Below are 15569 nucleotides of genomic sequence, written 5' to 3' on the forward strand. Positions count from 1 at the left end.
TTGATATGTTGTCGTGTATACATATATATGTGCTGTTTGTAGTGGAAAGGTAACATAAAATGTTATACTGCAGCAGATATCTAGGTGAGATAAGTCATTGCCTGTTGTGCTCCACCACCATGTTCAGTGGCTTGAAGTACACAAGCATTTTGATGACAAAATGCCAGCAGTGGAGGACTAATACAGTTACCATTTTCATTACAGTTCTGTCACACCCCTGGTGAATTACATATTAAACCGAAGCTGTGCCAGGCCCCGTTCTCTCATGCACTTAAATAATGTAGGACTTTTGCTAGGGAACACCTCGGCAATAAATACATGAATACGACTTGCATGACATGCGGTGACAAGGCCCGTGATGCGAGGGCTTGTAAAGGCACAGTGCCTTCGGTTGACAGTGTAGTAGGAGCCGCTGGAGGACAGAGGACTCGCTTGTGATTTATTGCGATTCACATCTAGAGCCAAGATGGTGCCAAGTTTCCAGTATATTTCTCACACGTGTATTGTTATTTGTTGCTTTTTTGTGCTGAATGTTGTCAGCACCTCTGTGACCGATAAATGTTACAAAAAATCAGAACGATGATCTCTCACTACATGTCACCCCCCCACAAGCTAACAAAGACCTAGCATTGGGGAAACTATATGAGGCTGTAAGCATACAGGGAACCTCTGGTCACCTTTATTATCGATGAAAACTTTAACAAAGCTTATCTGAAAACAGTTGCTTCCAAATACTTGCAAGACCCTACAAATTACCTGCAAAGTACCAACCCTTTCAGGGATGCATACAGAGCCCTCCCCTGACATCCAATTGGCCAATCGGATCACTCCATTTTACTGGCCTATAGGAAGCATCAGGAAGCATACATCATCAGGGAAGTCATAGTTCGAAACCACACAGACCAATCAAATTCTAGCTCCAGGACTGTTTTGAACATAATAAGTTCCTGATAGCCTCCAGCAATTTGTATGAGTGCACAGTCTCAGTCACCAGTTATACAGAAAAGCACAGAGGACTGGTTTCCTAAATAAACAATCTGGGTTTACCTCAGTCAGAAACCATGGCACATCAGTGAGGTTCACACAGCTCTAAATGCACAAACCGCTGCCTTTAAATCCAGAAATAAGAAGCAGCAATAAAACAAACAAACAAAAAACCCACCTTCCATGAGACCATAACAGCAACCAAACGTGGGTCAGGGTAAAGGTGGAATCAAAGTTTCAATTCCACAGGCACAAAGTGTTCCCAAACATGGGAACAGACTTTAAGGGCAAACTTCCTGTGAGACTGAGCTCACTGCCTCTCTGCTGGACCAGTTAAAGACTTTCTTTTGGTGTAAATCACGCCAAGCCCTGTGAGATGACACTCACTGCAGATGAGCTTCATTCACTCTCCACCTCCATGGCTGAAGTGCACAGATCATTTAAATGTGTAAAGAGCCGAAAGATCCAGACCCTTGAGGGAGAGACAGCATTCCAGGCGTCCAGGAGAGACAATGTTCCAGCTTTCCAGGAGAGACAGCATTCCAGGCCTCAAGGAGAGACAGTGTTCCAGGCGTCCAAACTGTCATCACCTATGTACCAATGGCAGCCAATATAACATGTTTAAAAGCCTGGAGCTGCCTTGTCCAGATGTCCCTCTTAAGCCTGTGCTTTGAGAAGCCGGCTGGAGGATTCATCAGCTCCCCGCTGACTCTGGATCCACGACAGGTTACACCAATACACTAATGATCCTGCAGCTCATTATCAGTTTACACTGATACACAGATACTCTAGTGATACTATAGCCCTGGATCTGAAGACTGCTCTCCCACTGGCAATAAAGGAACACATACATGAGACTGGTGTTTATGGGCTGAAGCTCTGCATTCTACACCTTCGTCTTCGAAGCACTCAGCAGAAAGTTCCGTCTTTCCCTTTCTATCTATCTATCTATCTATCTATCTATCTATCTATCTATCTATCTATCTATCTATCTATCTATCTATCTATCTATCTATCTATCTATCTATCTATCTATCTATCTATCTATCTATCTATCTATCTATCTATCTATCTATCTATCTATCTATACACACACTCTACTAGAGGCCTGGGAGGGTCCTGCCTAGTATCTTAGCTGTTCCCAGGACTACACGCTACTTGATGGAGATCTTGGACATTGTTCCTGGGATCTGCTACAGCCGTTCTCCCAGTTTGGGAGTGACAGCTCCTACTGCTCTGATTACCACAATTACACATATTTTCCAGCTCTTCTCTCAGCCCTTGGTATGTCACAAGCTTTTCATATTCCACATTCCTGATGTTGCTATCACTCGGGATTGCCACACCACGGTCGTCTTCTGCTGTTTATTCTCCACTACTATGTCTGGTTGGTTAGCCATTATCATCTTGTCTGTCTATATCTGGAAGTTCCACAGGATCTTAGCTTGGTCATTTTCCACCACCTTTGGTGGTGTATCCCACTTAGACCAGCCCGTACTATGATTCTGTATATTATGCCAGCCCCATTTTGCACAGCCTGCATCTGGGGTCCTGCCTGGTGTGGTAGATCCTCTGTAGATCTCATACACACACACACACACCTGAGATTCAATCTGGTAGTTCAGTCTTATTTAGCAGCTAGTATAAAGTATAAGCTATTGTTAATGTTTGGCCATTAAAACTTCATATTGTGTATTGTATATTGTACAGTGTGTATGATGTATGTATACACTAGTGTACATGATATATAGTGCAATGTGACAGCTGTGGTTTGAGTTGTTCTAAAGCTGTTTTGTATATATATATATGATATTAGAGCAGGTGTCTTTGTTCAAATCTAATTCAAATCTACAGTTCAGTACGGTGTCAGTAAGAAAGGCTCTGATAGCACTGTTCCCATCGTGAGCACCATGGGTAATATAAATACTTAGGATGTGTGTGTGTGTGTGTGTGTGTGTGTGTGTGTGTGTGTGTGTGTGTGTGTGTGTGCGTCTGTCTGTCTGTCTGTCTGTCTGTGTATGTTTTTACATTGTTTCCATTGCATTTTAAGCATGGGATATTCTTCAGTCTAATCCAGTGCCATCTTCCGACAGCAAGAAGAAGGCAGATTTGGGTCCCCACGACTGGCTCTCTGTCCCTGTGCCCGGCTCTCAGACCTGGCTGGTGGTGCAGGGCTTGGAGCCAAAGACTGCCTACCAGTTCAGCGTGCTGGCCCAGAACAAGCTCGGCACGGGCCCCTTCAGTGAGGTAGTCACTGTGAATACAGTAGGTGGGTGGCACTTCCATTTACACCTGCCAGGGGGCGCCGCAGATCCCCCCCTCCACCCATCTCCTAACTGTGGATGCTTTGGCATTGCTGGCTAAACAATGCCTTGTTGTCCATTTCCACCAGTGTACCCCGCAAGTACCCCGGAACCACTGGTGCTTCTTACCCCACCGCGGTGCCTCACAGCCAACAGGACGCAACAGGGAGTTCTCTTGACATGGCTCCCTCCGGCCAATCACACGTCACCGATAGACCGTTACATCATAGAGTTCCGTCTGGGAGAGAGGTGGGAGGTGCTTGATGACCTCATTCCCGCTGATGAGACTGAGATCTTGGCCAGAGACCTCATCCCGGTAAGCGGGTGCGAGGGGAACCCGTGTATTCCTGCGTATTCCTAATCTTCACTGGATCTTAGCTGCATGGCACTGATGTGAAGGCACACATGAAGCGTGGGTCAGTGTGGTCTAAGGTCCTGTAATAGAAATGTGCCTTCCATGATCGTCTTTCCTGTTCTGAAACAGGCGATGCAGCCCTCCAAAGGCTTGTGAAGAAATATTTTAAAACATTTTAGCTAGAACATAAAAACACCCCACAAAATCTTTCCAGTCTGAGACTGGTTTATACTAACTGATTCTTTGTCTCTCTTCTTCACATACCTCATTACAGTTTCTTGGTCATTAAGGATAAGACATGAAACATACAGAACACATCCATGTAACTGATGGTGCTGTAGTACTGCGTTTGTTTAAGTTGTGCTTGCCCCGACAGATCTGACCTACGTCCTCGTGAATCCACTTTAAGGACACTTTAATGCGTTTGCTCATCCCTCTTCCTTCAGGACTCGTGGTATGAATTCCGTGCCCTGGCCGTCATGGATGATCTCATTAGTGAAAGCAGTAATGTAGTGGGAGTGTCAAGCACAGGTGAGAATTAGAAAAGGCTATTTTAAACCGCTGGATTTCACTGCTTTAACCATGTGGAGCTTTAGCGCCCCCTGCTGATCCTAAAAGATAGTGTGCGTCTGTTCCAAAGCTATATATGTGGACGTACAGTATCAGAAAGAATGCCTGCAGATTACTGCAGGGAAACGACCCAGGTGCTGTATTGGCTGCTCTGTGACTAACTGCATGCCGTCTGGCTGTTACGCTTCCATCTTGTTTCATGCTCTGGAGTGTGTCTCCTCTCTCAGACCCCTTCCCTCCCACAGAGATCTCAGAAGAGGGGCTCGCTCGGCCAGTGGTGGCCGGCATTGTGGCCACCATCTGTTTCCTGGCCGCCGCCATCCTGTTCAGCACGCTGGCCGCCTGCTTTGTCAACAAGCAGCACCGTCGCAAGCTGAAACGCAAGCGAGGTGGGTCCTGCCCCGGAGCGCCACAACGAACCGGCTGCCCTACCCCCACCCCCACGCGCGCCCACAGGCTAGTCCAGTCACGCTTGTCTTCTGTTGTCCTCTCTGTTTGTCTAGATCCTCCTCTGTCGATAACCCACACCAGGAAGAGCGTCGAGTCACCGTAAGTATCCGCACCACGCTGACATCTGACACACTTTGCCTTTCAGCAGATCCGTCGGGTCTGGGACCCCTCTGGCTGGGGCGTGCTGTCTGCGTGTGGTGTGCTTGTGCGCCTGTATGTCCGCGCGCATGTGTGTGTGTGTGTGTGTGTGTGTGATCGAGTGTGTGTTCTGCAGAGCGAGAGAGAGAGAGAGAAATCTAGGAAGGCACAGCATGCACTCAGGAGTAGCTTGTACGGCGGACCGTAGTAGCCGAGCCCTTCCCACACCTGGGACGCATGGCTGAGTTGTCTACTCGAACGGCCACTAGAAATGCATCCGTGCTTACTGCGCATCTCTGGCAGCGGGATGCATTGATTTGCCTTCACCGGCGATCTCGCGTGGCTGTTCCGTGGCTCTTCCGCGGCCTGTGCACACAGTGGCCCCTGGCCTTCAAGCTCAAACGCCACGTGGAAGTTCACCGCCGCTTCCGCGAGGTGGGGGGGGGGGGGGCTGTGAACTGCTGCATTTGCTAACCCCCGACACCCCACGCCACACTCCCCACAGTTGGTGGCCATGCCATTCCTTCATCCTGACGTTCATGACGGCCCTCGTAGACGTAGCCACATGCTCCCACCCATCTCCACCCATCTCCACCCATCTCCACCCATCTCCGCGCCGCTGCTCGGAAGCCCGGTCCGGTCTCATGGCCCCGCCTCTTGCCCCTCCCCTCTATTGTGTCTCTCACCGCAGGCCTCCTCTTACCCCCTTGCCTGGCATTGAGCCCTACTGGGAAGAGCCAGACAGGAGCAGCTACAGGCCCCCATCCACCAGTCCTCAGTGAGTGCCTGCACCTGCACCCTTCTCTTAGCAGATGGCGCTAGCCGGCGCCCAGCTGCCTTAGTTGCATGCTTTCTGTTTGTGGTGCGGAACTGTACTGGGTTTGAAGGCCACTTGGGGAGATAATACACCGCTGCTCCTACGCCTCTTCCGTTTTCACTTCTTCAGCAATCTTGAGGTGGACAATTCCAAAATATCAAACATAGCCGTTTTGCGCGAAGATTAACGGGGTTATAACGGGTATGGTGATAGCATCTGTCAGGTGTGTCTGTCTCTGCCGCTACCCAAGTGTCTTGTGTCTCGTGGTTTCATTTTGTCTTCCCATCATGGCACATCATGACACTGTCTATTCTTTCATCTTCAAAGTGACACATACAGAAAGGTCAAATGTGCGATGTTGTTTAGTGTGTCATCAAAATAAGTGAGCGATTTGGGAGTCACGTGGCGTGGTTAAGATCACACACAGGCCGCTCCAGGCCTCTGGTTGCAGGGGATGCTAAGGACACGCGCGAGTCCTGGCCCGTCCCTGTTGGGTGTGAGCGTGCGGAGTGGTAACCGCCAGCTGCCGTGTCTGCTCTGTTCGACAGGCTGTCGTCCGGGAAGATCAGCCCTGAGAGCATCGCCTCGTCCCGGCCGCCGTCGCTGGCCAGTGTAGGCCCGCCCAGCCTGTACGTAAAGAAGCTGCCAAGTCCGCGGAAAGAGAGGGAGTTCTCACTGTACAAGAGAACCAAGCGTGCCATAACCGGCAAGAAGTACAGCGTGTCCAAGCACGAGGCGGAGGTCACCACGCCCATTGAGCTGATCAGCCGCGGGCCGGACGGGCGCTTCGTCATGGAGCCGGCGGACGACGGCGACGCGTCGCTCAAACCACGCCGCATCGAGGGCTTCCCGTTCGTCGAGGAGTCGGACTTGTACCCCGAGTTCCGGCAGTCAGACGAGGAGAACGACGAGCCCGGGCCCCTCCCCCCTGTCATGGCCACACTCAGGCCCCAGATTTCCCCCGAGTCCTCCAGCCAGGAGTCCTACATGCAGCCCCCGGCCCTCAGCCCCCGCTTCCAGAGGCCCACGGAAGGTATGAGCATCTTGGAGGGTAGTCGGCTACAGGCCACAGGGCAAAGCCGTGTCTCCCACTTTCACAGGGTCTTCCCCCCGGGCCCTTTCTACGGCTATCTAGGTAGCGGCGCCGAGGTGGAGCTCCATCCCCCGTTCTACATGCCCGACGTGAGCCCGCGCAGCTCTGCCATGTCCTCTTCACCCCCATACGGCCCTGAGGGGCCCTTCCGCCATCCCGCCATGCCCGAGGAGGGGGAGGGGCTGAGGATCCCGCAGTATGGCGCGTCGGGCCACGCTCTTCCGCTGGTGCACAGCCCTCCCTCCTCTCGCTCCGCCGAGACCTGGCAGCCTCCTGACTTCCCCTTCCCGGGTCAGGAGGGTGTCCGTCTCGCCCTTCCACCACACCACCCCTTCCATCTCCACCGGGACCTCCCCGAGCCGCCGCCGTACCCCCCGCGTAGCCGTGCGCTCGGCGTCTCCTCTCAGCCCCCGTCGTCCAGCTCGGCGTTCCTTCAGCTGGAGGCGCCACGGGCCCACCTGGGCCGCCCCCCGGGCGCGCTCCCTCCTCAGGGCCTCCCAGCCACGCATGTAACTATGCAACAGGCCCAAAGTCTGGCGCAGTTGAGACACACCGCCAACGGCATGGGCGTACCGGTGTTGCCTTACCCCGGGCCCCTGGCCCGCGCGGGGAGCCCCAGCACCCTGCGTAGCGAGAGCTCGGACAGCTGGCGGCCCGAGCCGCAGCCGTGGCTCAGCCCTCGGGCCGTGCGCCGCCTGGACCTCGGGCCGCAGCAGGTGATGCTGCAGCCTTCGCGCCTCTCTCCTCTCACCCAGACCCCGCCCAGTTCCCACGCCGGCTCGCCGGACATCCTGGTGCGCCCGCCGCCGCATCCCAGCATCCTCCGCCCCTCGCGCTCGCAGGAGATGCCCGAGAGCGCACGCCACCCCGCCAGCGTCTCTTTCTCCCGGAGGTCCCTCTCCTCCTCCCCTGCCACCTCTCCCACCCAGGGCCTGGGCACTGCCCGCCGGCCCAGCCCGGCCTACCATGCCCACATGGCCTTTGCTACCGCAGCGGCCAGCTACCCCTCCCAGTCTCCCTCGCCCCCGACGGAGAGCAGCGATGCCTTCGGCCAGCGGCCGTCCCAGAGGAGGACGGGTGAGGAGATGCTGCCCTCAGAGCCGTCTCCAGGGTAGGTGACCTGCACCATAGGAGACTCCGAAAACATGACAAGGAGATCACACCATCATCTAGTCTGCAAAAGCTACGGCTTCATGCTTTTGCCTTTTTTTTTCTTTTTTTTTTTGATTAGAACAAAAACAGATTCAACAACAGCCTAAATTATAAACACATTTATTAAAACATTTATTTGTTTATTTATTTTTTTAAACAGTTTTTTTGTTTAGATTTTTGTAGTTTTGGTACATTGATATCTTGGTATCAGCACTGATGTACTTTAGATTGTAGCATTTTGACTATTTTCAGTATTTTTCTTTTTTATGCATTCATGATGATCTCATGACTCTTTTCTCTTTGTCGGATGTGGGCTGACCATCTCATGCCTTCCAGCTCATTCCCTACACCTTTCTCTCCCACTCCCACCAAATAGGGCCTTGCTCCAAGGGCGTGGCCTTGCTCCAAGGGCGTGGCCTTTGTTGACGGCCTGCGTTGCCAGGGATGAGACTGCACTCATCTCTCGCAATGCCCATCCTCATCTAGAGTAGTGACAACTCAATTTCTATTTCTCCATTTATTTCTTATTTTCTCATTTGTCCTCTCCAGGCTGTGGTAGTCTTACCTTCTTTGTTTTTGATTGATCTCAGCTATCTGGGCAGCATTGTTGTGACCAGGTCCTCTACACCGTAATAGGTAAGGGTTGAATCCATGTCTGAAAGGGGAGACATTAGCAGGCGGGGTCTCAATTCATTCTCATTTAAAGGGGAATGACATGTTGATTTTGTCCCAATAAAGAACTCACACATTGGACAAATTCTTAAAAAAGGCATCATTTGTAATGCAGAATGCGACACGATTTATTTTTTTTTACAGCAAAGGATCAAAGCAGAGTTTGGTCAGCTTTTTTGGCCGATAAAGAGGACAAGTAGTTGAGTGGTATTGTAACGGATTTCGGATGAGTGCCTTTGGCAGGCAGACTTACGTATTCCCCTTTAAACTTTTGTTCCATGTCCAAAAATATCATGCATGCCTCCTTTAAATATCCTTCCTCAATGCCAATTCAATAATGGCGATTCTTGAACTAAAATTCTCCTCACATTTTGTTGTCCCTGTGGTTTGTTTTTTAATTTCCTTTTTATGTGACTGTTCCCTGCCAACCATTCCCTTCTCCCCTCCCTGCCATCTCTTCTCCTGTCAGCATGGTGATGCCACCGTACGCTGTATCCATGGTAACCGGAGTGTGTTTGATGTGACGGGCTGTAGCGCTCGGCCGCCCCTCCCCCCTCCCCTCTACTAACGTCTTTCGCTTTCTCTCTCCACAGCCTCAACAGCAGGGGAGACTGTCTGTAAACGCTTTGTGTTTCTGTGCCTTGTGAAACCCATGAGTTGTTGGCTGACTCTTCTATTTTCATGATCTGCGTGTCATGATATAAGGATGGCATGTATGATGATTTAAAAAACAAACAAACAAACAAACAACAAAAAAAAAAAAAACACGCTTTTTCAGGGAAACGGGCTTGTGTCAGACCGTGGCTAGAAAAGGTTGCCTACTGTTGTGGCTACCGGGCAACGGTCCACTTTGACTAGTTTTGTTTTGATTATACAAGGGCGAGTGCTTACAACATGACAGGATCTTACAGCATGAGGTAAACGTTTGAACTGCAATGCTACTCTTTATTTGCTTGCCGTGGGAAGGATGAATGACAAGAAAATTGAAATTAAAACCAACAAATGAAATAACCTAATTTTACACTGTTGCTCAGAGAGATTTGTAGCAATGTAAGACTGTAGCGTCTGCATCTGTACGTAACACTGTCTCACTGAGAACCCTTCACCTCAGCCTGAGCACGTCTGGGGAGGGTGGCGCTCCCTGGTGGCCGAGTCAAGTAACACGGCTTGTTTTCCCTTTGCCTGCCTTGTGTTGTAGGGAGTCTCGAGGTGCAGTGAGAGCCCCTGCAGAGTCTGAGAGCTTTGAAGCACTTATTTATTACTGTATTAAAAAAGCCAAGAAAGTGGCTGCCAACAACAACAACAACTCCAAATGCAAAAAAAAAACAGGTCAGTTTTTGGCATGTTTGTTAATAGTAAAACAATTATGCCAATTATTGTGTCACTTAAACAAAGGACAAGAGCAACTTTTTTGTTTGTTTACATCTACATTTTTTTTTGTTTACATGTTAATTTGTTCTAATGATGTCTGACTTTTATTTTGATATCTGAAGCAGTATTTAGTCATTTCCTAAGATAATAATTTTCTCCGGGGATTACATCAAGAAATACAGGACCTGAGTCTACTTGAAAACATAAAGGCATAATGTCTCTAAAAATGGCCTAAAAAGCTCCTAGCTAACACACGTGTCTTAGGGTGGCACGTGTGTTATGCCGTGTCATGATTACATGTTCCAGCTGTGATGATATAACCGTTTTGCTCACGTCTCCAGCTGCAAGGTCGTTTTTATCCCAGTTCATTCATGTTCTTCCTGTAAACACATATTGCTCCCCTCACGCACCTCGTTCGTCTCTTGAGCGCACTGTATGCTTCTGAACTTCCTCCTCTAGCTTTTTAGGAAGGGAAAATTATTTCTCAAAAGAAATCTTATTTTTAAAAATAAACACCCACAGCCAAGTTGTCACATTAAGAAGTTTTAAAGCTTTAGGAGCGCGGCCTTAGTTACCAAAGCAGGTGTTTCTAGTTCATGACGGTGCAGCAATCTTCTCTCGCGCAGTGGCCAGCTGTGTGCCCTGCCCCTGTACACTGCTGTTCTACGGTGTCACAGTGTCTTTTCTCCTGCTTTGCTTTGCTGTCTCTAGATGTGCCCTCCTCTCAGACCCAGCAGCTCCATGCTCCTCAGGCACCTACGCAACGACAAGAGATCTGCTCTACCGCCCAGAAGAGGAGGGAAAAAACGCTCCGAAAAGCCCCCTATCTCCACTTAGCTTCCATGCTACGCTGGTCTCTCCCCCACCGGGAAGACCGGAAAGCGCTGTTGGCCAGCGTGAACTTCGCCTCCACTACCTACGGGTCTCTGCGCTGACCGGTCCAATTCTGTGGGGAAAACTACATCCTGATTCATTAATGGCAACAGAGAATGGACATAGAGCTCCAACTATCTGTCACTGACCCAAAGTACATTAGATTTTTTTCACCTTCTCCTTTTGGCACAACGTTCTACATATACTTGTATTTTCTGTAAATCTTAACAAGGTGCCCCACTAGAACAAGTGACAGACAAACCTTGCAGACAGTTTGGTTTTGTCTAAAGATACCTCAAAAAAAAAAAAAAAAAAAAAAAAAAATTCTGGCACATATTTGAGCACTTATGTCACCATTTGTGCAAGTTACAGTATTTTATAATGTGTTCAAAGGCCTCCATCGTGTGTTTTTGGCAAATTTCCAATAATATTTAGTATAATTTGTTCCAGTAAGAAGGCATTGATCCAGGGAGTGCAAAATTGCTGTTCCTTTTTAGATTTGTCACTCACGTATCAGATCTTATCTAATGCAAAGCACAGAATACTACAGAAATTGTAAGCTACAGCATCTTTGAACCACAATGCAATGTTGGCGTGCTGCTATATTTGGAGCTGTCGTTATAAGGCTTTTGGAGGGGACTCTTATGTGCATTGTCGTGTGCTAAATATAGTTGCTCTGGCCCAGTTTCTCTCCAATGTCAAAACTCAATGTACATCCATTTTATTTGAAGCTTACTTTCAAACACAGATGGTTAGTGCTATTTTTTGATATACTGAATAGTCCATGTCATACTGACCATAGGATACGAAACATCCTTTTGTACTTTTTGGGAAAAATTGTGTAAATTACAGTGAACAAAAAATCCTTGGTATGTGAAAGGTGACATTGACACTGGACTGCGCGTAAATTTTTTTTCTTAAGATATTCAAAAGACTTTTGAATTTGCCTTTTTTTTGTCAAAGGGGTTTTGATTGAATTAATGCTCACATCTCAGACTCTCTCTTTACATAGGAGATTACTGAGGAAAAACATTCAGTTCAGAATTCAGACTAATTTACAGTTCAGAGTATACCACAGGATTACGCGCTGATCTTTCCTTTCTATGTTTGCCCTTTGATCCTCTGTTTAAAATCAGTGTTTAAATAGATTGTTTAAAAACTGGAGCAATTGAATTTTTGCCAAACACTGTTGTCAGAGTGGCGAAACATCTCCAGGGCTGTGCTTGGCCATTTTGTTCCTACCTACAGTCGTGATTTGTGGAAAATGCCTTCAAACTTTTTTATTTACACTTTATTCCAGACTGCTTAATCTTGACATGACAATTGAAAATGTAATTGTCAAAAAAAAAAAAAAATCCAAGTAATGTAAGTATTGTATTTTGGTGACCCTTTGCACAAATGTAACTAGAAGTTGTGAATTGCATTGTTAGTGTAATGTTGAACTGTTTCAATCAGTTTGATAGAGATAATCAAGTATAAATTCATAGGTTATATTAGATATACACCAAGGCAGTACTGTAAAGTAGATATTGTGCAGACAATGATGACAAACACAACATATACCAATGGGAAGTTAACGTGAACCTAATCATTGAAAATTTAACTGCAAGTTGTCTAGATTGCTTTACACCTGATGAACTGAACTACTAAAAGTAGACTATTAGAGAAAAAAAAGCATGATTTTCCTTATAACCTTTTATTTTCTATCCATTGTAATTCTTCGTAAGGCACAGCAGTTTGTGGCACTGGAGTACAACTAATCAGTTTCTAACGTCTAAAGGCTTTATTGTGTCTAGAGCCGACTAACTGCTGACCTGCTGACCTGCCTCCTGCAGTGTATGGCTCTTGGTTCATGTGTGCTGGGTCAGTTTAGCTTGAACTGATGCCGAATGTGTGTGTTGGTTTATAGAGCACTGATTTGTGTGTGTGTGTGTATGTTTCTTCATGCCTGCTGTTTTTTTTATTCTGTAAAACGACACGATTAATCCTAACAACCGTTAAAGTCTTGAAGTATAAGGATATCTTGTAGAACCATAATCAATCAACATGGAAAGAGTAAATGACCACTTGAAAAAAAAAAATTAGCCATAGAAGTCTGGACGTTGCAGTAAACTTGAGTGTTTTAAGGAAAAGCAGAATTTATGTGTAGAGTTTCCTGAATACATTCAGTATGTTTAAAGGAAGTGGTTAAAATGTTATGTGTTAAAAATTATTATAGACCCACATTTTGTATTTAAAATGGTGTCAAACATCTGGCCACAAAGATTAGCATATCTGAGCTATTGTTGACTGGCAGCACAGATTATCATATCTGAACTATTGTCAGATAGCAGCACAGATTAGTACATCTGAGCTATTGTCAGTTGGCAGCACAGATTAGCATATCCTAGCTATTGTCATCTGGCAGAAAGACTGTAAGTCTCCTTTCTTGTGGTGTTGTTTTCCCTTATACATTACATGTATATTAGTTTGTAAAGCTGCTGTCCATGCATAGTGAGGTGGATGCCACAGTTAGGCATGCCTTGCCTTCAGCCGTGCTTTTGCTGAACATTTTGTGAAGTGGAGAACATGCCGTAGAGGAAGTCTCACAAACCCACGTTTACATTAACTTAGAAATACCATGTGAAGATGTAGGCACATCGTACTCATTCTGACTTGGTGCTATGTCTTTTTGAACTCTTGTGGTGCTGTGTTTCAGACTTCATGCACAGACCTCTCTCTGACACGAATGGACCCAGCTCCATCGTGACTCCTCTCGTCATGGTCTCTTAGTGAGTAGGGTTGTAAGCAATAATACCATTCTGACAGGACATAACCTGCACTGCAGCTCGCCACAGAAACCCAAAAGGCCGGACTTTGCAAGAGACATTTAAACTTCGACATCAAAGTCTCAGAAACAAAAAAAAAACAAAAAAAAAAACGATCGGAGAGATTGCTTAATGCTTCTGAAAAGATTTTATTAAAACTTGTATTATTTTATTAAGATTTGCTGACCTTCTGGGGAAAATGGTGCAAATTAAGGTGTAATCCTTTTCAATTTAAGCAGGGTATAATTCAACTGTTCCATCGCTCATGGACCTAGCAAATCGATCAGGTGAAAAAGTGTGGAGAAGCTATACTGTTACTGTTAACGGGATTTTTATAAACATGGCAACGTGATACATCTTCAGGCAGACTCCTAGATGTATTATTTCTGTACATCCACACAAGCATTCTCCAGAAGATGGTCGATGGATGATATCTTGCCTCGTTCCTCCAGTATGTGCATGGAGACCAGAGCTAATAACGCCTCTCTTGTAGAAAATAACCCTGTACATGTACACACGCCCCTTTTGCTTGTTAGAAAAAGACTACGAGGGCGCATTTGCAGGAGTTGTGGTATCAGCTCTTTAATTGCTTGTGTTCCCTTATTGAATGTTTTTGTGCTTTGTGAAATTCTTAAGCCTTTTTTTGTTTAAGTGAAAAACTACTAATTTTGCTCACGCAACACGGTCAGCTTTCCTTCATTCGCGTGTGTTGTTTTTCATATTGACCAGCACTAAGGATCTAGAATGTACTACTACATTATGCACTAATTTATGACTGTTTTAAAATTAAACCTCATGCATAGATATAGCGCTCACTGAAAATGCATTTCAAACTAAGTTATCGTGCTTTTAAAAAAACAAAACAAAACTGCATTTGATTTGTATATGACTTGTTTACAAATGATTTGTGTAGATGGTTTCTGGGCTGACTTTAGCATATGTTGCTGATATTTTCCACATCAGATGCAGTGTACTGAGACTTTTTGTGTTTAAAACCCCACACAAATAATTGACATTTCATTCCTTTTTTCCCCCTGATTTATACAGTTGAATAATTGAACAACTTAATTTGAGATTTCATTGTGTAGTATTTTTTTCAGGTATTATTCTCAACAGTATGGTGCTGAACCAAAGCCTTATATAAAATATTATTCTGCTGTATGGTTTGAGTCTGCCACTGGTTTTAGACAAGTGAACGTTCTCTAAGAAACCGTGACATGTTTCTGGCCAAATTCACTGGTGCGACTAAAGTACAGGGAGCCTGTGGACGACTTTCCACATGTTCAGCAAGACAGTCTGGTGCCTGGTGTGTCTTCTTCATGCCTGCTGATAGAAGTAAATGTAGACGGTGTCTCATAGCTGTGTAACATTGCCCAACTGTTCTAGTCTCCACGAGTTCACTCATCTGCAGGTTGTGGAGCCGCATCCTCACTCAAAGGGAGCAAACTGCTAGGATGTAGCGGCACTATCGCAAAACTAGGACAGTGTCCGAATGATCTCGACCCCTGACATGTTAACGGTCAAACAGAACCTACTGTCCTAGCTAATGTGTTATGGGTTTGTGATAGCTTTGGGCTGCTAAGCCTGTAGATTGTCACTGACGGTCCAGTCTGAGGTCTCTGATGCGGAGCGGTTATAATAGCGTTGTTTACATCACCGGATGCCCAGATATGCACATTTTGGCAGGTTGTATTAAGTTGACATTTTCCAATGCTTCGTTCCATCCAATAACCCTCTAAAATTTTTGTATTTTGATATAATAAAATACATAAGCGTGTATGTAAATGTCTATGTGTCGCTTGTTTCCAGTTATTCTAGCTCTTATCACGAGTGACCTGCAAATACTGAGTACTGCAAGTCTTCTACTCGTTGACCACAAGGTGGCGGTATTTGGCTGGTTCGCCACACTCAAATTAAACCTGATTAAACTATAGTATGAAGTCGTTTTTCTGGCGAATACCGAATAGCAATTTGATTTTTAGTC

General features: G+C 46.5%; 1 protein-coding gene across 7 annotated transcripts in view; it reads left to right on the plus strand.

The window, feature by feature from the left end:
- The window catches only part of igsf9ba (immunoglobulin superfamily, member 9Ba), a 51870-nt gene extending 36506 nt beyond the window's left edge, over positions 1–15364 (plus strand). The window contains exons 13-21 of one of the 7 annotated variants that reach the window (XR_003411473.3): positions 3078–3253; positions 3377–3603; positions 4089–4173; positions 4440–4601; positions 4716–4761; positions 5492–5578; positions 6166–7821; positions 8412–8498; positions 9733–9832. Coding sequence is in view for 6 of the 7 variants with exons in the window: in XM_035534294.2 (XP_035390187.1) it covers positions 3078–3253; positions 3377–3603; positions 4089–4173; positions 4440–4601; positions 4716–4761; positions 5492–5578; positions 6166–7821; positions 9733–9863; positions 10617–10840 (2794 nt within the window). In the remaining variant the exon portion in view is untranslated. The other 6 variants (XM_035534294.2, XM_081700162.1, XM_027022415.3 and 3 more) reach the window with 6 other exon arrangements.
- Positions 15365–15569: the final 205 nt, after the last annotated feature.

Source organism: Electrophorus electricus, chromosome 17 (genome assembly GCF_041902795.1).
Source record: "Electrophorus electricus isolate QZ-2024a chromosome 17, ASM4190279v1, whole genome shotgun sequence".
NCBI classification, from domain to species: Eukaryota; Metazoa; Chordata; class Actinopteri; order Gymnotiformes; family Gymnotidae; genus Electrophorus; species Electrophorus electricus.